General features: G+C 39.7%; 2 protein-coding genes across 3 annotated transcripts in view; one reads left to right on the plus strand and one right to left on the minus strand.

Moving 5' to 3' along the window:
- The window catches only part of LOC110837456 (uncharacterized), a 516,015-nt gene that overhangs the window by 290,610 nt on the left and 201,520 nt on the right, over positions 1 to 23,885 (minus strand). The window lies entirely within an intron of this gene.
- The window catches only part of CARPA (Carbonic anhydrase-related protein A), a 279,269-nt gene that overhangs the window by 152,478 nt on the left and 102,906 nt on the right, over positions 1 to 23,885 (plus strand). The window contains exon 3 of the mRNA XM_087343739.1: positions 14,983 to 15,119. Coding sequence (XP_087199865.1) covers positions 14,983 to 15,119 — 137 coding nt within the window. The remainder of the gene's footprint in view (positions 1 to 14,982; positions 15,120 to 23,885) is intronic.

Here is a 23,885-nt window from a genome sequence, read left to right on the forward strand (position 1 = left end):
AAAATGTTAAAACTTTATGTTAAAAGAACGAACAGCCAGTCACTTGAGGCTTACCGGGGCTGGCTAATCCATCTGACTATCTATTCCGCGTTCAAGTGTATGGAGTACCATTGAACCTTGAACTAAAACAACACACTTTTTCTAATTTTAAAGATTTCAGCTGAGAAAGCAATGTCTTTCACTGACGAAGCTCAGAGACGACCGTCTCTTCTAACATGAGCGTCATTTCTCAGTAATTCGTATAATTCATCACGTGGCTAGTCACATTTATCTATCAAAAATCTGACAAGACAAGCATTTTTTTTATTTCTATAGGACCATGATGGAATTTCCCTGCGGTGTAACACCTCTACACAGAAGAATAATATTATAATCTTTAATTCATGTCCGCCTCTACCGAAAAATCAGTATTTCCCAAACAGAAGACAAATAAAATCCGCTCTTATTTCTAGTACAGTCACACTATCAACAAGCAATAACGCCAGCCAGAGGAGATGTGTCGTTGTTACACTTGAGCGTCTTACTTTGCAAACATCCTGTACTGCAACGCTGCTCGGGTGTAAAACAAGACAAGAGACGTCACAATTTGTAACTCGATGTTTCCATTAGTGTGAGCCCCTGATCTTGCAGAACAAGCTAATAAGCAAGCAGGTAGCGTTCATTTTTCAAAATTCGTTATTCTCTCGTCATTTGTCAATAGCAACACCTTCACTAATGGAGTCGCAGACAGGAGACAGCTGACTCTCAAAACGCGTGACACGTTGTATTTTTCTACTCGTTATTCGAAAAACGTTTGTTCTTGTCTGCGACTAACTCTGTTTATGGCTACGCTGACTGAGCTAAGACACCCTCGTACACCAGTCAATTAAAGAATGAAAAGACTCCTTTGCGTTTATTATAAATGACAAATTTTAATCTATATTTCTACAAAGATGAATAAAACTCCTGATACACTGTTAAGTACGACGGAATTAACCCGTACTCAGGTCGCGAAATTCAGCGATAGCAAAACTTAATTTACATCTTCAAGTCAGTCGTTAAACAGCCTTATCTGAGAACATGCCCAGCATAATGTATAGTCCGCTTCAGAAGCTTGTTAAATCGAATTTTACTTGGGTCCACCTATCGTTTCAATTCGCTACACACAAATAACATGGCTTTGTACTCTTTCAGTCAAAGAGAACGGGAACTATGATATATTTGTAAGACTTGAGGTTTTCACAGCGGTGAGTATGAAGATTTCCGTCTTCTGGGTTGTTGCGATGTGTAGTCTGGTCGATGTTAACCAACGTTTCAGAGGTCATACTGCCTCCGTCATCAGAGTATGAAGACTTCTGGGTTGTTGCGCTGTGTAGTCTGGTCGATGTTAACCAACGTTTCAGAGGTCATACTGCCTCCGTCATCAGGGCGATGAGTATGAAGATTTCTGTCTTCTGGGTTGTTGCGCTGTATAGTCTGGTCGATGTTTACCAACGTTTCAGAGGTCATACTGCCTCCGTCATCAGGGCGATGAATATATTCGGAGGCAGTACGACCTCTGAAACGTTGATAAACATCGACCAGACTACACAGCGCAACAACCCAGAAGACATAAATCTTCATACTCTGATGACGGAGGCAGTATGACCTCTGAAACGTTGGTAAACATCGACCAGACTACACAGCGCAACAACCCAGAAGACAGAAGTCTTCATACTCTGATGACGGAGGCAGTATGACCTCTGAAACGTTGGTAAACATCGACCAGACTACACAGCGCAACAACCCAGAAGTCTTCATACTCTGATGACGGAGGCAGTATGACCTCTGAAACGTTGGTTAACATCGACCAGACTACGGAGCGCAACAACCCAGAAGACGGAAATCTTTATACTCACCGCCCTGATGACGGAGGCAGTATGACCTCTGAAACGTTGGTTAACATCGACCAGACTACACAGCACAACAACCCAGAAGACAGAAATCTTCATACTCTGATGACGGAGGCAGTATGACCTCTGAAACGTTGGTTAACATCGACCAGACTACGGAGCGCAACAACCCAGAAGACGGAAATCTATGATATATTTGGTTACGAGACAGACTTCCAAGACCAAGGTACATGTCTGAGATTAATATTTGAAATAAATATGTTGTGAATACGTGTTCTGTATTCAATTAACTCACAGAATAGGATCAAGTACTTGACTCTGATTTGACGATGGAAAATAGACACGTGAAGTCTATACGGTGACGTCATAAAAGCATGTCGTGTTAGATCCGTAGGAAATATAAAGCTAACCACGAAAATTAGAAACACATTCAATACTAGAAGATGTCTGCCTTGTGGGTTGTTTCAGAGGTCCTTTCTGCCTGAATCATCAGGGCGATGAGTGGTCATCTTGACCAATTGTTCAACAAGGTCCTTTGTTCACAAGAACGTGTCCTTAAAAAAAAACAGGATAAACCCCAGGCTTGTTAGCCAGCCGCCTGGCAGCGATTTGAATTGTGTACAAAAGTAGTCTAAGGGACCTTTCCTCCCTCGATATCAAAGCGAACCTAATTTCGGAAATGGTGTTCGTTGGAATTATTTTCTAATCATCTTCAGTCCTTCGTTTTCACGAAAAAATTTACGAAATAAGGAGTGGGGTGGTGTCTCATGATTCAGCGAGTAACTTGCCTTCCATTTTCAAAACGACTCTGATATACAGTGCGAAATCTTTTATATTCAGAAATGAGCGAGAAATGTTCTACTGGGCATATTCTTAAAATGTTATGTCCTTTAGACCTTTTATTTGGTACATTTTATTTTATCTCCTAGTATTCAAGCCTCGTGACTTTATTTCTTCTTTCTTTGCGGTGTGCACAGTCATTTTTCTGCCCTTTTCTGGTTGCCTGGAAACACAGCGACGCCAAACGAAGCGGAGAAGAACTGAAGCAGCGTTCTTTTGTCCCTGTGACAGGACTCAGAGATCTCTCTGTTTCCCTTTGTCTTGCCATAAAAGAGAGAGCGAGCGGAGAGAATAAACGCGAATGAACGTAGAAACATTTACCGAAAGTCCATTAAGCTTCTGTTCCGGGGCACAAACTTACATTTCGTGATGCATCGTCGTCTTTCATTCTTGCCTGCTACTGGCCCATGTTATATGGCGCTCATCTCTTGATTGTGCGAACTGGTGTAAAGAGTTTCGGTCTTCTCTGAGTAAGAGGAAATTTAAAACATCAAAACCTGGCAAATCCATAGACAGAGAATTCAATATTAATTGATCAGAACCGTAATCATGCCGTGTTCCTTACGTCTATGTCACAATGACATCTAAAATTGTCTGTTCTGCCTCTATTTTTAATTAAATAACTCAAACCTCACTGGATCATTTTTTTATGAAATCAGTAAAACTGCATAATGACGAGCTTAAAAATCTGTACTCCTCCCCCGGTATTGTCAGTCGAGAAGAATGAGATTGGCGGGGAATGTAGCGCGCATGGATGGGACAAGAGGTGTGCACCGGGTATTGGTTGGGAAGCCTGAGGGGAAGAGACCTCTGGGGAGACCTAGACGTAGATGGGAGGATAATCTCAGGCAGGTGGAAGCCTGAGGGGAAGAGACCTCTGGGGAGACCTAGACGTAGATGGGAGGATAATCTCAGGCGGGATCTATGGGAGATAGGAGTTGAAGGAGAGTGGATTTTGTTGGCCCAGGACAGGGTCCGGTGGAGGGCTTTGGTTAATTCGGTGATGAACCTTCGGGTTCCTAAGCCATCTGGTTGGTTGGGTCCACTATTTGGGAAGCCTGAGGGGAAGAGACCTCTGGAGAGACCTAGACGTAGATGGGAGGATAATGTCAGGCGGGATCTATGGGAGAGAGGAGTTGAAGGAGACTGGGTCCGGTGGAGGACTTTGGTTAGTTCGGTGATGAACCTTCGGGTTCGGTAAGCCATCTGGTTGGATGGGTCCACTATTTGGGAAGCCTGAGGGGAAGAGACCGCTGGGGAGACCTAGACGTAGATGGGAGGATTATCTCAGGCGGGATCTATGGGAGAGAGGAGTTGAAGGAGACTGGATTTTGTTGGCCCAGGACAGGGTCCGGTGGAGGGCTTTGGTTAATTCGGTGATGAACCTTCGGGTTCTATAAGCCATCTAGTTGGTTGGGTCCACTATTTGGGAAGCCTGAGGGGAAGAGACCACTGGGGAGACCTAGACGTAGATGGGAGGATAATCTCAGGCGGGATCTATGGGAGATAGGAGTTGAAGGAGACAGGATTTTGCTGGCCCAGGGCTTTGGTTAGTTCGGTGATGAACCTTCGGGTTCGGTAAGCCATCTAGTTAGTTATCAGTGAAACACATTTCACTAAGTAGTGCATCACATGTTGTTGTTGTTATTGTTACCAGCATCATCACGCTGTCTTTGCTTCGCAACCAGAAAGGATTTGTGTTGTTCTTGCAGCAAGCCCTTCTATAAAAAAAATAAGCTCTTTGGGTGTTAGCTGTAATATTTGATTTCGTTGTGTTTGAATAAAAGATAGCGACGCTGAGCTTTCAAAATACACTGCCTCTGGCTGATCAATGTATAATTGCGAGTTCTACACGGCTGATGAAGACCTCTAGGACAGACGAGACACCAATTAAACTGCAGCGGTCACTGACAACGTCCAAAACTCTTGTAAAAGAGTCCGTTTTCCGGACATGCAATTAATTTTGCCTCTGTGTGCTATTAGTGTTAGGATCGCGGCGGTCAATCGGCTATTTAAATGATGTAGTCATTTCTTGCTATGGTTGCTAAATTGAGTGAAATGGTCGCTCATTTGATGACGGACAACTCTAAACTTTAAGGTCAAATTAGGGTCTTGCAATGTCTAGTTGCTGGTCATAGTGGAGCCCCCGGAAATTAAAGTTCCAAAGGTCAAATGCCAGCTAGACAGTTTCCTCCACAGTCGAAGTTAAGGTAGCGGATGCCACGAGTGTTATTTCTGATTCTAAGCTGACGTCAGGAAATAACGTTGAAGATGCTCAAAGCGATTTGTATTAAGTCAAACAATTTTAATGAAAGAAATGGTTTTATAACTACGAAGAAGAATGGTTGGACTGAGGAGGAATTAACTTGCCTAGTCCCGCGTCATTAACTGACCTGACCATCCAGCAGTAAACACAACACACTAAACAGAAGTACTGAATTATAATTATTATATCTAATAATTCTATCAAGAATCGTAAGACGCAAATGACGTTAATAGACAGACAAATAGGCATGTATTATCGTTACGTAAATTTTCCGTTGCTTAATCTAGAAGTACATTCCGAAAGATGTCTTCGGATCGATGGGTAAATATCTCCTAAGCGACAACAAAGATACTCAAGTCACTGGCAGGGGTCTAAAGTGCCTTCATTCGTTAATAACGTCTATGTTGTTGCAAAAATTATTGGTGTGATACGAGGTGCGATCGGAAAGTTTCCAGACTGCGCGTATAAAAACACGTACACTTATCTCAGGTATTAAATTCATCCATCACCCTCGAAGTAGTTCCCCTGGGAGTGAACACAACGATTCCAGCGCCGCTGCCAAGCCTGGAAGCATCCCTGGAAATCTTTCTTTGTCAGCCTGTCAAGCACTTCGAGGGTGATGGATGAATTTAATACCTGAGATAAGTGTACGGGTTTTTATAGGCGCAGTCTTGAAACTTTCCGATCGCACCTCGTATGTACTGACTTCAGCGTCTAAGTCAGCCTTAATTCCTCTCCCAGTTTACGTTATCATAATCATCTTCATGATTATCATAACTGTCGCAATCAAGGGCAGCCAACATTACCGCAGAAAAGGAAAGTCTCACAGAATATTACTCGTCGACGTTTTGTTAATTACACGACACACGTTCCTGGAAGCAACAACCGTGGCACTAGACCTAAGCGAGAACTTCGTAATGTGTATTTGGATTTTCCATGTTCAACGCCATTAAAACAAGAAAACTATTAGCTGGACGTGAGGCACTCAGGTAAGAAAATATTCACCTGTAATGCTATTATTCAGAAAGAGACTATATTGACAAACTCGTCATAGACGGGGACAGAGCCTATAATTTTAAAACTAACTTTTGGGAAATATATCTTAAAGATGTGAATAAGGCTACAGTGGTACAAAACAGGACCCATTTACAGGTTTTTCTCTTCTCCAGCGCAATAACTATCAACTAAATAATGAAAAGTAAGTCTCAACTTCAATGGAGTCTGCGATTAGTTTCAAACGTGAATCCACATTGAAATATTTCTGCAAATATGCCTCCCTCTGGAAAAGGTTATGTGTTCGTTTAAAATCTCTCAACTGCACGAAGGACCTACATTAACAGACAGAGTACAAGCCGGAGCACAAAGCGTTCTCTTTGAGGTACGGACGTCGATAAGATTCAACTGTTAAAACTCTTACTATTCCGAGTTTCCTGTGAAAGAAATGTGACTTTATGGGATAGTAAATAAGAAACACGTGGTCCTTATCCACGTTGAGAAGAGCTCCAAAATTAGCGAGAAAAATTACATGAAGGTCAGTCAGTTTGACGGCCAGTAGAAACACAAGAGAGTCAAAGGACAGAGAGGAGAAGGCAATGAAGGAAAGAAATAAAGAAAGGTAAGTTCGTGATAAACTTCGAGGTAGGAAAAGAACCTTTCCGTTTATATATCTCGTAATTTTTTTTTCCGCGCGCTGAAAATTCTCCGTCCATCACAGAATCGTACTCTTCCGAGCACGTTTCCATAACTCGCCAGTTTCTTGTGAGAGAGAGAGAGAGTTCTCCTGCACGCAAAAGCACTGGAACAGCTGAGCACCCGCAAGGGCGAACTTCCTTAAGAAAACTACTTTAGCTCACGTAATTGTTCAACATCCGGTCCTCCCGTGTTAATATTTGGCTTTTCGCCTATTTGGGTCTTAGAGCACGCGTCTGATCTCACACCGTGCCGTTGTCTTAATTAGAAATTACATCCTGGCGGGATTCTATTAAAGTCAGTGGGCCGTCTGCATCCCTTCCAACTCCCGCCCAACCCCCAACACCCGCTTTCCACGCCTTCACCCCCTCCTACAATGCCTAACCTAAAGCTTGAGGGTTATCCAAAGTTTTCCATAATAAACACAGAACAATTAGTGAAAGAATTACCGAGTACCTTACGTACTAATCCTGATACACATTTCTAGATAGTTGGCTAAGAAACTCGCTGATTTTATAAAACTGACAGGTCCATTATCCCGAAAGCCGATCCTATTCTTAGTAAATTCAATGTAACCTATGATCGATTTTACCATCATCCTCCCATCTAGAAATATATTTTCCAAGTTATTAATTTATTTAAGTTTTTCCAATAGAAATGTTCTCTGTTGTCCCAAAATTGGTCACACGTAAATGTAGTATTCGCCTCTAGCCTTTGCATACTTGCCTAAAAAAAAATCTGGATTTATACTTTACGATGATCGATGTATGTTATTTAACAATTCAGAAGTAACTATACTTGTTCTGTCCGGTCAAATAACACGAAAGAAGATACGAGTAAGGAAACAGACAAACTGGAGTCAAAGCTGCAGTGGAGTGACTACAGTTCGAGTGGCAGGCTCCAGGAAAATCGAAAATAACAACGCATCGGGAGGAATTAAAGAGGAGGATGTTGTAACGAAGGACAAGTCCCTGAACATGATTAAGTTTCACAAAACTGGCGAAAGAGCCTGTTTTCCTAATATTGAGTTAATTTTGTAAAAAAAAAATCTCAAATCCGATACATTTTAGAGCTTCTTATGACGTGATGTTACGTGCTGTAATGTATGATTTAATCTGTAAAACGTAAGATTATTTAGTATATCAGGTAATAGATACCACGGTGGTCTAGCGGTTAGAACGCTGGCCTTGTAATCCTGGGGTCTCGGGTTCGATTCCCGGCGGTGCCCGAATTTAAAACTTGTGTTGGGCAAGGCCGTGGTCTAGGCAACACGGAGTTTTCCTCCGTGGCATCCCAACAATTACTCCATTCACACACAGAAGAAGGCAATGGCAAACCACTTCTGGATCATCTGCCAAGAACGTATATGAACAGGTCCCAGTCCGAGAAAAGGATGGAAGGATCCTGTTCATATGGACCTGTCGTCAGACAGAGCACTAAATAAAAAAAAAAAATCAGGTAATACTAGGTTTTGAAGAACAGACGATGGAAAAACTCCTGACAATGAATAATTCTAAGTCTTCTTAGATTAAATTTATATCTTCACAGCAACTTCAAAAACCACTGACCATCAATGATGTTGGCGCTATGAATATTTATAATTTATCAAATATAATCCGACAACATTCGCTTTACGAAACAATAAAAATGAAAAATAAAAATTATACATTCTACAGTTTAGAGTGGAGTACCCTACACATTTTCATAGCTGCAGTTTGTTTCATCTGCCCAGCCATCCTGTAACGTTATTTCGAACTTCCTGGTATCAACATAGAGATCGTAACTTGTAACCCGAGAGCAAAATGTTACTCCTTTGCCAGTAATGAGTCCTGTTTGCATTAGACTTGTTCCACTAATGGGGCGGATAACTAGGGGCATGAAAACTCACGCTGAGGAAGAAACTTTCATCTCAAAGCCAAATGAGATCAAACCGCTGTTGATTTCGTGCGTTGAAGCGTACTACGAAGTAACTGTCACACAAGGAATGAACGAGATTATGGAATTATCGTAAGTGTCGAAGGAGTGAGGATTCTAAAGGAAGCCATCGAAGCCTCTGAGAAAGTATTTGCCTATCATTCACCACGAACGACATAAAATTAAAAGAAAGACTTGAGAGATTCGAACCAGGAACCTGAAGACCACGAGCTACTGCTCCGAGCAGATCGATGTTCAATTACGACATTTCATACGTTTGTCTTAACGATATCTTCCTCTGTCCGACAAATTAATATCAGCCGGTTTAACTAATGAGTTGATTCTGTCGACGCAAAATGGAAACTGGAGTGAAGCTCTGTTCACCCTTGCCCTTCGACTCCGTGTGATATTTCTGTACGCGCTTGAAGCTGCCACAGTGTTAATTTCAGTTACCCTCAAGGTTAACCCCCCCATATATTGACGAAGACGTGCTGCCGTTCTGAGTGTCTGAGGACGCAAGATCTTGTCTGCTTCACTGGGAAACTAATGAGGTAATCCACTCAGCTCCCTTCGGGACCCCGAAGTTCACCTGTTTGTTGTCATCTTGTTTGAGACGGAAAGGAAGTTAACTTCCACGGTTACTAATTCCATCAGTAATGCCAATTCTAATCAGTGGGCCTACAATTGCCATCCCATGATCACCACTGTAAAATTTTGTGATTTTTATAACGCACGGGTTTTGAAATGATTCGCAAAAGAAATTACCCGAAAGTAATTTTATCTTAAATATCTCCGTCAATACAGTTTTGATTTCTTGCTGTATTTACCAAGCTATTCAACTTTTTAATATTATTAATTATTATTTTGTCCCGCATTCTGATAATAAGTTATGAACACACACGTAAATCATCTCTACGTTTTCTCCTGGACCAACCTAACCTCACTAGTGTCTATTAGGGCTTCTATGGGCTTCGCATTTTTGCCAATTATATTATAATTGTTTAATTTTAACAGTCTAATCACAATAAAATATTTTATTAAATATTAAAATATTAATGGACATTCTGACGAAGGATTGCATTTAGAATATTACATTTATATTATATCGATTATACACCTGAAGATGGTTCATTAAAAACCGAAACATGTCGTGAAAAAGATGATGCTCTAATTGTAAATCGAACATTTCGATAGAAGGAGCATCATTTTAATATATTTTAAATATTTTAAATATTAAGTGTTAATTGTAGTAATAATATTTTAATATTTTAATATTTAATAAAATATTTTATTGTGATTAGACGGTTAAAATTAAACAATTATAATTTATCACAATATGACGCAACATTATCATCTCAATTATATTATAATCAGCAAAATTCAGAAGCTGGAATGTAACATTTTGTTTCAATTGATTCTGATCTTATCGTCTCTTAAATTTTAAAAAAAAAATGTTTCAAGCAGTGGCGATAAACTGACTCCTTGATTCTGACCAGTCAGAATGAGAAGGGCGTAAGACGTAACTAGAGAAACATAAGCTGTGTGTCACCTAGAAATATGAGTTCTAGGAAGAGGATTGCGTCTGGAAGGAAGGGTGGATTGACGGATGAAAGGGCACAAATAGAATGTAATGTTTACGAAGGGATCGTAAAGCAGGTTACCACTGACGTCGATTTTGTATAAATTTGGGTGCAATATCCTGATGTGACTGGTTTCTCCATTACAAATCTGGAACACACGTGTATAGCCCGTTGATTACGGACTGTTAACTGAATCATTCATGCAAGGCTGAACCCACCCACAGACACACTCACTCAACATTGTCACTGTGATGTTTCATATTGCGTATGGAAATACTGTTTCATTTCTAACAGCGCATTTTATAGACATATTTTACATTCTTTTCCAGTATGAAGGAAAGTCTTCTGTATTTCTGGATAGTTTTATGTTTGTCTACCTTTAGCTAACGTAACTTAATGATCTGTGTGCCTAACCTGTGTCTATAAATTATTATTTCATCGCAATACCAAATGTCTTCTAAAGAAATGTTGAACTAATATGGCTTCTGATGTGAAGAAAGTCTCATATCAATGTGGTTAAAATTACGTTAATTCTTGTACGAGTCGTCCCGAATTTGAATCTGACTCCGTGTCTCAAGACAAGTTCTGAAAGAGTTCATTAAAATCGGCCATGACTTTTTTGCCTTTACGATTCGCCCAGATTCCTACTAAGTCATCAACAGCTCTCCTTTCCGACTTTGGTCTACGTACTTAATAAAGCCTCAGAAACTGAACCAATAACAGACCAAGCAAATGCAAACACTCGGATTCGATTTGACCTAACACACAATTAATTCATAAACACGGCATGCCAGATGCAATGTGCCTTCCAGATCATTTCTCAGCGAAACCCGGTTGACTGAATTACGTCAGAACGGAGAACACTTCGCCAAGTTCCCTTAATTGTCTAGGTGTTTTACGCATTCTTGTAATGAAAGTTAGAAACTTTCAATATCGCGGTTATTAGAAGCACTGAACACCCCTACGAAATGACGTCGCCAATAAATGATTCCCATTTCCGTCTAACGAACTCCAAGAAGATGACGGCTTAATGTCCCCCGCCCCTCACCTTCAACAACATTAGACTCGTCATAAGTTGGCGTTACAAAGCGGTTCAGTGGTACTAATGTTGTTCTTGTCTATTTCCACCGCTTTCAAAACCACCGAACACAGACATAAAACACTTCTGTCTCTAAATTACAAGCCAAATTAAAAACAAACGTGTCTTTGCCTAATTACCATTGCCATGACGGGGCATAGGAGTATGAAGGTAACCCCCTCCCCCACTCGTTGTAAACCTCCGTAATACATGAGTGATCAGCCCCAGCACCAAAATATTAGCCTCCAGGTAAAAAATGTCCGTCCGTCTGGACTTGCAACAAAGACAGATCCCTGGTGCTAGATGCGGAAACTGGTTACTGTAACCAAGCCCCTGTGATCGTCAACTGTTACCACAGATGTTACGCCGTCTGAACGGAAACCAGTTACATGAATTTATATCTGGTGTTTGGGCACGTGGGCCCAGGACTTCCCACTTCTCATCTGGCAAGACAAGGAACCAAAATAATCACTAACTGATTCGAGACTGTATAACATACGAAGCTGAGAAACCCTCAGTAAATAAACTAACAAACAAATGAATACGAACATCAGGATTATACTTGAGGTCTATAAAATCCGAAAACACTGGAAACCTTGCACCGAAAATCTGAATTCAGTCACCAAAAATACAATGGAAAAAAACTAATAAGAATTAACAAATTAATGGTTAAAAGCCGAATTATCAAAATAAAATATTTCGCGAAATTTCTAAATGTGAATATTAAATGAGGAGCAAAGTAGCCTTATAAGACAATACAACTAGAGAACAGGAAAACAGTAAAATCCAAATGTAACGTTAATTCTAAATCTCGAAAATACAAATTTAAATAGAAAATGTTTCGAAATATTTTTGGCTACGATAAATATTTAGCTGCTACACGGCACTTACTCTCAAGATGTGTGTGAAGTTTATAAGTGTTTGTTAGTTAATGCCCGATTCTGTCCAAAGCTTTTAATGTCTTGACAAATGTCAGTGAAAGCCTGCAATATCGAGTTTCATGAAAATCCCCTAGCGGTTCTCGAGTTATTACATGCAAACCAACACAACAGCAGAGTCACAGCTGAGCTAATAGGCGCATTTTTTTTTTTTTCGATTTTCCATTACGAACACGCCAACTATTGAAAACACTACAATAATTGCGGCTATACACAAACGCTAACATAAGAAATTTAACAAGTGCTTTCTTTAATTGTTAGTTCGACAGAAACGTCCTAATCAATCATAATAATCTTTAATATCAGGTCCAGTAAAATTACTTAATTATCGCAACAACCATTGGCGTTTGCGAGAAACACAAAATATATGTCACTGGAAATTATGTTTTTATCGTAGAATTTGTGGGCGTAACAGTCGCCATAAATTACATCAAAACGTACGCCGTGTATCATCACAAAACTCAATAAAATCGACGAACAGCAAAATTACTGCCACGATATCATAAGATATAGATGTAAGACTTGAGGTTCTCACAGCGGTGAGTATGAAGATTTCCGTCTTCTGGGTTGTTGCGCTGTGTAGCCTGGTAGATGTTTACCAACGTTTCAGAGGTCATACTGCCTCCGTCATCAGAGTATGACGATTTCTGTCTTCTGGGTTGTTGCGCTGTGTAGTCTGGTCGATGTTAACCAACGTTTCAGAGGTCATACTGCCTCCGTCATCAGAGCATGAAGATTTCTGTCTTCTGGGTTTTTGCGCTGTGTAGTCTGGTCGATGTTAACCAACGTTTCAGAGGTCATACTGCCTCCGTCATCAGAGTATGAAGATTTTTGTCTTCTGGGTTGCTGCGCTGTGTAGTCTGGTCGATGTTTACAACGTTAAATATCGCCCTGATGACGGAGGCAGTATGACCTCCGAAACGTTGGTTAACATCGACCAGACTACACAGCGCAACAACCCAGAAGACAGAAATCTTCATAAGATATAGAGTTTACATGCCTTCACCTCGTGGAAAGAAACAACTAGATATTATTAAAAAGGTGAAGGTAACTTTCTTAGAAGACACTGTCTCAAAATTCACAGGTTCACGCTAGCAGGAACACACTTTTTTTATTGCCAACTTTAAGCTTCAACGCAAGAACATACTCCTGAAGATGGCAGTCTGAAATTAGGTACATATGGAAAGAATTTTACGTCAGAGGATCAAAGTCTAGCATAGTCTAGTCTAGTCTGGACATACGATAAACAGTGGGTGTTCACACTCCACGGTTTCTCAGCAACATAATTTCAATTTCGACTTTCTTCACCGTTCCTTCGTCATGTCCAGTATAAAAACCATTTCTTCACATCGTCTGTAAAGGCTCTGAAACGTCATTTACTTTAAAAGTTTTTGGGTTTCGTAATATTTATTTCTTTATTCACATCTGAGAATAAGAAGCACGCATGTGGTTTCTCGACTTTTTCTTATTCAGATTTGCCTTCTTCAAACACAGACGATGCTTTGCATTCTGAAGATCAAGGTTCGCCTTCCATCGTATTAGAATTCGTGTGTCAAGACCGACAGGAAACTGCATGTATCTTCATCGTTTCTTGTAGCCTGGGGTCGCTTCTTATAAAGTACAATTTTCCAATCTCGGGCACACGAACTCTGTGTGAGCTCCGTGGAAGAACAGATCAAACATACAACGACCTCGGCTTACGAATGTGAAATGAAGTATTCGTATTGACATTAAGGCATTCTGAAAATGTCTTACGTAGTCGTATAATTGAATTTTGGTCATGGCGCGTTGAGAAATCGATAGGTCACTGTACCTAATTCTTGCCCAGATTTTTGAAAAGGTTTATCACGACGAAGTATAATATTAAAATGTAGTCTATAGTCGTAAGAGCAACCGATGAGATCAGCTCACGTGAACGAGTGTGTGATTTATTCCGTAGTCACCGGATTCGATCCTCAGCAAGGGCACTGACTGGACTGATTATTTTTCCATTTTTTAACAGTTTTCGTTGACTGTATGTAACCAAAATGGCGACTCATATTATTATTCAGTCCCTTTTGTTTTTTATTTACACTCATTCGACGCAGTTACTTGTTTCATATGAAACCAAAATTAATTTTTTTCAATATTACCTACGCCATTCTTTCCCCATAAATCAGTGTTGGGCAACATTTCTACACTCGCGGCACACCAACCACATTTCGTATATTGTGGGGGGGGGGGGTTAATGGTTTATGGCATTTATTGGTCGCGACAACTTCTTACAAACCTACCCTACCCAAAAAATATTCTATTTGATGTTTATAATTATCCACCTTTATTACTACGCCATTTACTTTAAGTATATTCATTACTTGAAATTAAAACATATTTATACATATCGTTTAATCCTAAATCTATTAACTATGTGTAAGTATTAAAACTTAAAGATATTTATTCTCACTGGTTCTTAAATTCAGGGCAATTATCCCTGGAGAAGTAATTAGGAATATATCAGTAAGATAATGGACCGGTTGGATACGTAATTTTTATAACAGAAAAATGAACATCGGTTCATAACTTTTATTTTACAAAAGGAGAAGGAGGGGACATTTTGGTTCCTTGGTTAAGCTGAAGAGCTAACAGTACCAAAGCGGTTAAGAACCACAAATGAACCCTCTGTATTATAACCATGAACATTTTTTTCAGTCAGAGCAATGTTTTTTGAATAGTTAACGGCCAGAACATGAAGCCGATTACACACTAACATCTGGCATCTAGTCGAATGCAACACTCAGACGAGTGGTAACAAAATCTTGTGTTGCAGGTCCTGGATTCTGGGGTCTCATCAATCCGCAGTGGCGTCTCTGTACTAAGGGACGCCGACAGTCGCCAATTAACGTGGAGCCTGACAAACTATTGTACGACCCTCACCTAAGGCCAGTGCATCTCGACAAACACAAGGTGAGGGTTTATAACCCATCAAGTTTCCCGTCCAATTGCACCAAGTAAAGTAAAGTTCAGCTGTCCCGCTATACGCCATGAATGCGCTTCGGGGGAGGAGGGAGAATTAATCTGGTCTATAATAACGAAACAAACTGTATGTCTTACAGAATTATAATCACAAAACGGTGTACCTAAATAATAATCTGGAAGCTGGAGAACTGTTTTCGGATATCATTAGAGCCATACGAATCCCTTACTCTGGAAGCCACCGAATCATTCCCGTGTGGAGGCCACACATTATTAAAGAGAGAAATTACATGAAACCAAACACAGCGGTTTGGAATAACTACACAAATGAGAAACCCGCGTTTCATGAGCGAACATTTATCTACAAATTCCTCAAAACAGCCTTTCCGCTGACCGAAACTTGTTCCATCCGCAGGTTATTTACCGACGCAATTTCAACACTAAATACACAGCGTAAAATCATATCAAGAGGTGATAATTATCTAAGAGGTGACCATGGTTTAGTTATCGAATTAATCGACATTATCCTAGCAGTAATATTGAAATACTGACGTAAACCACGGAAATAAATCAGTATATTCGGTAACCCGATCCAGATTCGAACTGGACATCTTCCGATTCGAGGCCTAGAGGAAGTTCACTACTTTGATTCCAGAGTCAAACCACGGGTGTCCAAAATAGGAACAAAATTCAGCTGAACTAACTATACATATTTAATATGTTATTTCATAACATTGAATCAGCTGCAATGGTTATATTTTATGGAATGATGTGTGGTACATGATTATGATATGCTTGAATGGCCATCGAAATTTCAATGTTAAATTCGCTGGTGCAAGGTCCAAAGTTTGCAACCGATGATTGGTTGCTGCTTCAAGGCTTGGTCCATATTTCATGCACTTATTTAATAAAAGTGGTACTTCAGGTTTAACGTTCTAGTTTGAACAGCGCAATCAGATTTGTATAAAGTTTTTAAAAATCAATACCACTATTTTGTGAGAACTTCCCCTAAAAGTGTTGTTATTAGTTTCCTGAAATTTACGACACACAAGCGAATTCTTATATTATTCTGACCTAAAGAAAACACAATGCAACTCCTTTAAAAATATATATCAGTCCTAACATGTTTAGGAAAAGAATAGTTGATTATTTTATTTTTTTAATTGAAACGAAATTTTAACCATCACAGCAGATGCTACTTAGAACCACTTATGTCCATTAAAGAATAAATAATTCGGGGAATAATCAGTAGTAAGTAATTACACATCCAACCCCAAGTCTCAGTTTGACGTTATTCAGAAATTTGAAATTTCATACTATCTTTCGAGTAAGCAGCTTCAGTATCCTACCTGTATGATTCTGTTAAGCAAATTCTCTCAACGCAATTTATTTAGTACAACGTAATTAAAATAATACGGAGCCCATAAAAATCTGTATTTTGCCTTCGGTGTGATAACAATAGCTAACACACCACTAGAGGAGTCAGAGACGTAAAATTTTGTATGAAGATACACCATAAACATATCTACAAATAATTTATGTACACAAACGTATACAACACTCTATTAGTCTGCATGTTAAAGTTACCAACATGCGATAAAATAATGAGTTTAAATATTTAAATGTTAATTTTAGTAATATTTTAATATTTAATAAGAATTTTATTGTGATTTGACTGACAAGATTTAAAAAAATATATATTTATCACAATATGACGCAATTTTATCATCTCACATCATATCATATCATCTAATGAGTTTGAGGTTAATCTCACATTTAAAGAGATCATAATTAATACTAGTAACAATTACGCACATAAATGCACATTAATTTACATAATTATTAACTAATGGTTCTTGTTTGCCTTGCCATATTCCTATAGACTGAACAATTATGAATTACACGAGCCATAAATTCTTCCCAGAATTTCCTGTCCTGAAATAAGGTAGACGACTTATACCAATCCTGTTTTACTCATAAATTATCGTATATATGTATTAATAAAGTGTACATATATGTAATCAACTTCAACAGTCGGTTCCGCAAATGCACTTCTGTAGGATTATATAAATATATATATAATTTTATGCGCTATCCTACAGAAGTGCATTAGGAGAACCGACTGTTGAAGTTGATTACATTTCTCTGCGATGTATCGAGTTCAGAGTTTTACGTTATATTTTTAACTAGGCCTTTGTCCTGCATATTCTGTAACATTTAAAACCATTAATTAAAATTCCAGAGGGTGATGGCTGTCCACCCCACGTCCCCTCAGCCTCCTTTACAGTCTCCAATCCTCCCTTTCCCTGTACTTATAATTAGTAATGCACGAGAAGCCTTTTATGAGGCATATTAATTGTTCGACAGAGACTATCGACTGTCTGTCTGTCTCTCTTCCGCACTCTCCATTCTTTCTCTCTCCTCACATCCTTACGTCTGCCCTACGAACTCAGCTTCATCACTTTGCGAGGAATATTTTTTTGGTATTTTGAGCTGTAGCATCGGATTCTTAACTAACGACACTCCCAACGCTTGGGAATTCATTTATTGATTCTTAAGTTATTTAACGACGCTGTTTCAACGGTGTAAACTACGAAACGTCGAACGGCATGGTGCCTACGAGAATTATTTGGAAAACAGCAATAGATGTACATGTATACCTCGTTTTATTGCGCTTCGCAGATATTGCCTTTTTTTTTACAAATTGAAGGTTTGTGTCAACCCTGCGTCGAGCAAGTCCATCGGCGCCATTTTTCCAACAGCACGTGCTCACTTCGTGTCTCTGTGTCACATTTTGGTAATTCTCGCAATGTTTCTTTAGACCTAATGCTATTGCACACTTAATAGTGTAAACATAACTTTTATATGCACTGGGAAACCAAAAAATTCGTGTGACTCGCTTTATTGCGGTGGTCTGGAACCGAACCCGCAATATCTCCGAGGTATACCTGTATACGATTTACGACTATTTAAGTATACCCAAACAGAGGAAACACGTCAGGTTAAGCGGTGCCCGGACCGAGATTTGAAATCGGTTTCTGTCCCCTGTGGCTGTGGTGTGGAGATTTCGGGGTAAATAAATATGGTCACTTGAAATGGGTTAAATCATATTTTAAGCCTTAAACTGTAAAGACAATAAGAGAGACAAGGGCCTCGAGAAGAACGTTTGGAAAGGTCTAGAGCCTCTGATCTTCGTGTTCTCCCAGAAATCGACGCATAAAATCGGATTCGTAAAATGAAATAAAGTGGAATAAACTCGACCCCTTACTCTTTCACAGTCGACGGAAATGAGCGTGGATGTTCGGTTTCGTGAAAGATGATATCAAAGAATAAGGTGTGTGTGTGGGGGGGGGGGGGTTCCTTCAGTTGCTAGGGAACAGACCACAAACTAAACTTCCCAGAAAGGATGATTAGATCTGCGAGAACCTCGTATAACAGCAAAGGATGAATAACAAAGACACCGAATATCGCGTCTCCTGCTTTGTGCTTAGGATATCCATGCTTCAAATCACGTTCCGAAGGCAGGTTATCTCGAATATTGCTTTAAATTAGGCCACGACCGCTTCATTCATTATTTTCAATTCACTACTCATTAACCAATCAACGCAACGTGATCTGAGTTTCTGACAGCGCCAATGAACAAACCGTGAACAAGGGAAAGTGTGAAAACACGAAAAATAATGGACGAATTGTGGCGAAGAAAGTTTCTCCTTATCTTTATCCGTCTTATACTTCATCCGCGTGTTGCCTACTTATGCAGCATCCTTACCACACAGTCAGAAAATAATTTACATAAAAGACACGAGTTCGTGAAACTGATTAAGACTCCCACATTTCTTTTAATGATTCCATCCCTATGGTAATTAATGTTACATATTTGAAACAGGCTCTTATTGGGGTAAAATTTTCTGGTAAAGACCTACATTAAAGCCAAAAGTCGTACGCTATTACGGAGTATGGAGGGCGTTGAAGGTAAGTCACGAAACAAACTACAGAAAACAAAAGTCTATGGCGCTCCATACGACGCACAAGACATCCAGGGTAAGATATCAGAAGAACAATGGAAGGAACCATGAAGAATGGAGGTGATTTCAGGTTGATTATGCATGACCTGTCGTAATACTCGAAACACGGGTAGCGTCTATCAACGTTCCGATATAATTCCTGCCACATTACCTAAATTCTTATCTCTGAGAGGCAATGTCATGTTACAGTGCAAAATATTCAGGCTACTAAACAAACAAACAAACAAACAAACAAAGGGTAAAAGATTCATTTTCTCACATGCTTGAGTCAAATACAACGGTGGAGTACAAGGGACATGACGATAAGGCTTTGACCGGGATGTTAAATCTTATGTGGTACCGCCTGATTCGACTTCTAATGGTTAAGTGAAGTGTTTTCTTCGCGGTACGGTCTGGATTCGTAAATATTATGAAGACGAGCTTCGGCTTCAAAGGGTTAACCAGCTGATTTTCGTAATGGTGAGGTGTAGTGTTTTCTTCGCGGTACGGACTGAATTCGTAAATATTATGAAGACGAGCTTCGGCTTCAAAGGGTTAAACTTAACACATTCTTAACACAACAGAACACTCGAAATACGCGTCTCTCGTACTGATAGGTACTGACGCTCCTTCGACGTCCTCGGGGTGTTTTCGCCCCTCGTATATTTATTATCGAGTACAGCAGACCCATCCATCACCCACTCAATCACCGCAGGCATCCCAAGCTGTCAAAAACTACCGGATACACGAATTAATTCACACATGCGTTCTCTCTTCAGTTGCTCACCCCGCCCGTTTGCAAGTCACGACATCGATATATGTATGTATGCCATCATCATTTTCGCGGTCGCTTAGTTATAAAGTTCTGCCAAAAAAAAGGCGCGAAGCCTTGATGCATTACGTCATGTCAGCGGTGACATATTGGCGGTATCCATGCTTCGCTCATTGATGCATCAATGGGGGATTTTTTTTCCTGCTTTATTGATCACTGCACTGCCATGAATTTAGAAAGATCCCCAATCACTCACGTGGCGGTAACGGTATGTAATCTATCACATGTTCCAAGCACAAAGTTATGATAATGCTATGTTAATAGCCAACACATAAAACTTCAGATGCGAGTTGTCCAGGGAGATAACACGCCTATGTCCTTAAAACGAACTTCGTTTCATGGACCATTTAACATCGTATAAAAGTTTGCGTAAGTATCTTCTGAACAACAAGAAATCAAAATTATCCTCGTGAACAAATATGATCAGATTACATTAGTGCAATTTTTTCTATCATGTATTTCCGAATCTTTTGGCCAACACTACTTTTTTCTCTGCAAGACCACAAATTAAAATATTTAAAAATATAAAATAAGCTATTTGTCATTATGAGGAATCAAAATGCCATAGCGAACACACTACGTAAGTCTTAAAAGGAGACTGGTCGAGATAAACGTGACAGAACAAGGCATGTCTCCATATTTATTTCGCTTTAAAATGCATTATGGAAAGAACCTAAATAAAAATCCTGAGTAAATTAAAATCAGATTCAGTTCAGGAAATATTTGATATTACATCAGAATCTTATATCTTTCTGCGCTCCATATAAGAACCTACGAAATTCGGTGAGTCATACGGGTTTAACCTAACAAAAGAAAGTAGTTAGAAACTTCAGACAGAAAACTTCAAGGTTGGAGGCCACTTGGATGGTAGACACATTGACTCATGCAGCCCGGGATATACTGAGTAGTCCACGGGACGGAGAAGCAAGACGGACATAAGGGACGAGTACGACAAGTAATTATATTTTCCAACTCATTAATCCTGGTATCCTGCACGAGGCTAGCAAATAACCACTGAAGCTCTGGGCTCTTTTACTCATATATTTATTATTATATATATATATTTAAATGTAAGCTGTGTTCTAGATGTAGCTACGGATTCTTGCTTATGAAACTTAATAATAAAAGCAACTCAGAAATTGTGATAGTTTTTGTATGCACTACGAGAAACTAAAGGTTACAGTGGCCTAGAAAAAATAACCCCCCCCCCCCCCACCAAAGGGTAAAATAGGTCTACATGCATAGCTATACACTATTTTACCCAATGGCGAGTGTGTAAGAGTATTTTAGTTTATGCAAATGGACATAGCAGATCTTCCTTCTCAGTATAATCTTCGCTGTAAATGAAAGTTCTATAAGGTGTCTCGCCCCCCTCCTTCCTTGTACGTTCCTCGTGACTACGTCACAAGGAAAATAATCTACTCCCCCAGCCACATTATACAATTCCTTACTTTAACCCCCTGAAGCCAGAAGCTCATCTGAACAGCAATTAAAAACTTAGTCCTTACCGCAAAGAAACCACAACGCCTCTCCATTACAAAGATCAATTGCTTAATGCTGTTAGAGAATAATCGAAGTTTGTTCTGAGAATCGTACAGAACCCACACACGCGCTCTTGCGCGAAACACTGGATGCACCAGTTAGTAGCACGTACAGTTACCACTAAGCTTTAGAAGGTCAAATGCTTAACATTCATCTACAAAATCTATTAGTCGTCATTACAATATTAATATAACCTTCTGGTCACTCTTATCCATCAGTATCTAGAGGATCTTATAGCGATGTCCATCGAATATTTATCAAATGAAGGCAAACGCAAAAACTTGCAGATTTTATAGGAACAAAGCTTATATTCCTCCAATTCTACTGCCTTCAACAAAACATGATTATTTCTACAATTATGGGTGTGCCATGACCTTTTCAATCAATAGTCTTCGGGTGAACTGGTAGTTATCACATGACAACGAAAGATGAGAAATCGATATTGGTCTTTTGGGTAAAAACACCACGTGGAAGGACACAGTGCCTTAATCTTCAGACCTAAATCCTTACGTCCACACGGCGTTAAAACCTAGAAGAACAATATAAACATTTCCATTGCCGTTAGATCCTCATATCTCACAAACAGATGAAAAATACTGACATCTCTAAAGAATACTGCCCTAATAACACACTGAATTCATCAAAGTTACGAAAAATACATGAGAAATATCTAGACGCCTGACACATCAGCTCTCCAAACTCAAGACGTAGCCACAAGAGTCTTGCAAATGTTCTTTCAGTATCAGGTGTGTAATTAAAAATACAATACTAAGCGAAATACAAGCTTCATCGTACAACTCGGTGCACAAAAGAAGGTAATTAATTACATACGTATAAAAACACCCTTGAAGATATCCGTCTTCTGGGTTGTTGCGCTGCCTCCGTCATCAGGGCGATTCATCGCCCTGATGACGGAGGCGGTATGACCTCTGAAACGTTGGTAAACATCGACCAGACTACACAGCGCAACAACCCAGAAGACAGAAATCTTCATACTCTGATGACGGAGGCAGTATGACCTCTGAAACGTTGGTTAACATCGACCAGACTACACATCGCAACAACCCAGAAGACAGGAATCTTCGTACTAAGAATCGCCCTGATGACGGAGGCAGTATGACCTCTGAAACGTTGGTAAACATCGACCAGACTACACAGCGCAACAACCCAGAAGACAGAAATCTTCATACTCTGATGACGGAGGCAGTATGACCTCTGAAACGTTGGTTAACATTGACCAGACTACACAGCGCAACAACCCAGAAGACGGAAATCTTCATACTCACCGCTGTGAGAACCTCAAGTCTTACAACAACACACTTGTCAACTTCCGAATTTGGGAGTTCGTGATTTTCTCAGTCCCTCTAAAGACTTAACTCCCTTCACTGTCCCGCAAACCACGCCTAAACCTCACAAAGTCTTCTGTTGCGTGACGTCACAAGTTACAGAGGCCATGGGTACGCCCTCTGCATTGACATTTCGTAAACTAAACAACACAGAGTAATACGTTAACCTAATTAGCCTCGCGTAATTTATTCCAGTCTAAAGTAATCAAATGTTTATCGCTAACCTAAACGTCGAATACGTCTTCGTCGACCAGGACTGACGTTTTTCGGAGCAAAAGCTGAGGGTTGAAAGGGAGAGGAAGCTGATAAAATGATGGAGCGACTGAGGCTTCGAGAATATATTGGGATTTGACTCATTCATATTACCCAACAGCATATCACGTCAGCACTTGATAAAGACTCTCAAAATAAAATAATCGATGTAAAAATGTTCAGGTCTCTGAGACGAGGCATACCACAGCAGAATTATTTAACACAACTATTTTTATATATGCAGTCAGAGTCCCCCAAAAAATTAATTTTCTATTACACATGAAAGACATGGCATTTCTACAAAGAATTTGAAAAGCAATGTGTGAGTGTATAGACTATTTTTATCCCAAACAGGACTGGTTCTAAGTTCGTAGCATTATTCCATAATGAAAGAGATGTTAATGTTTAATTCCGTCCCATAAATCTGTGCACTGATTCAAATTTAATAATATTTTCCTCGTCCGATTTCAGTGGCCGAGAGCCATTCGTAATTTATACAAGTTCCAATCTGTGGCAGATCTCGGATAGAGCAGTAAATTACCTGCGAATACGACTTTGAGGATAAAATTTCAAACCGAACAGAAATATTCGAATTAATTTGAATTTACGAAAGAAAGAAATAAAATTATTCCTAAACAATTAAGGATACAGGACGCAATTTTTTGATTGCCGTCCATGAAATTAGCCCGCGGACCATAACGGACAGATCGGCGCTAAGATCCAAGCGATGCTTGCTACGTACAGACTTGTGGAAAAGTTTGTAGACGAGTATTACATAACC

Source organism: Zootermopsis nevadensis, unplaced genomic scaffold (assembly GCF_977971745.1).
Source record: "Zootermopsis nevadensis isolate Lab colony 2312 unplaced genomic scaffold, Znev_1.0 Znev_ptg000006l, whole genome shotgun sequence".
NCBI classification, from domain to species: Eukaryota; Metazoa; Arthropoda; class Insecta; order Blattodea; family Termopsidae; genus Zootermopsis; species Zootermopsis nevadensis.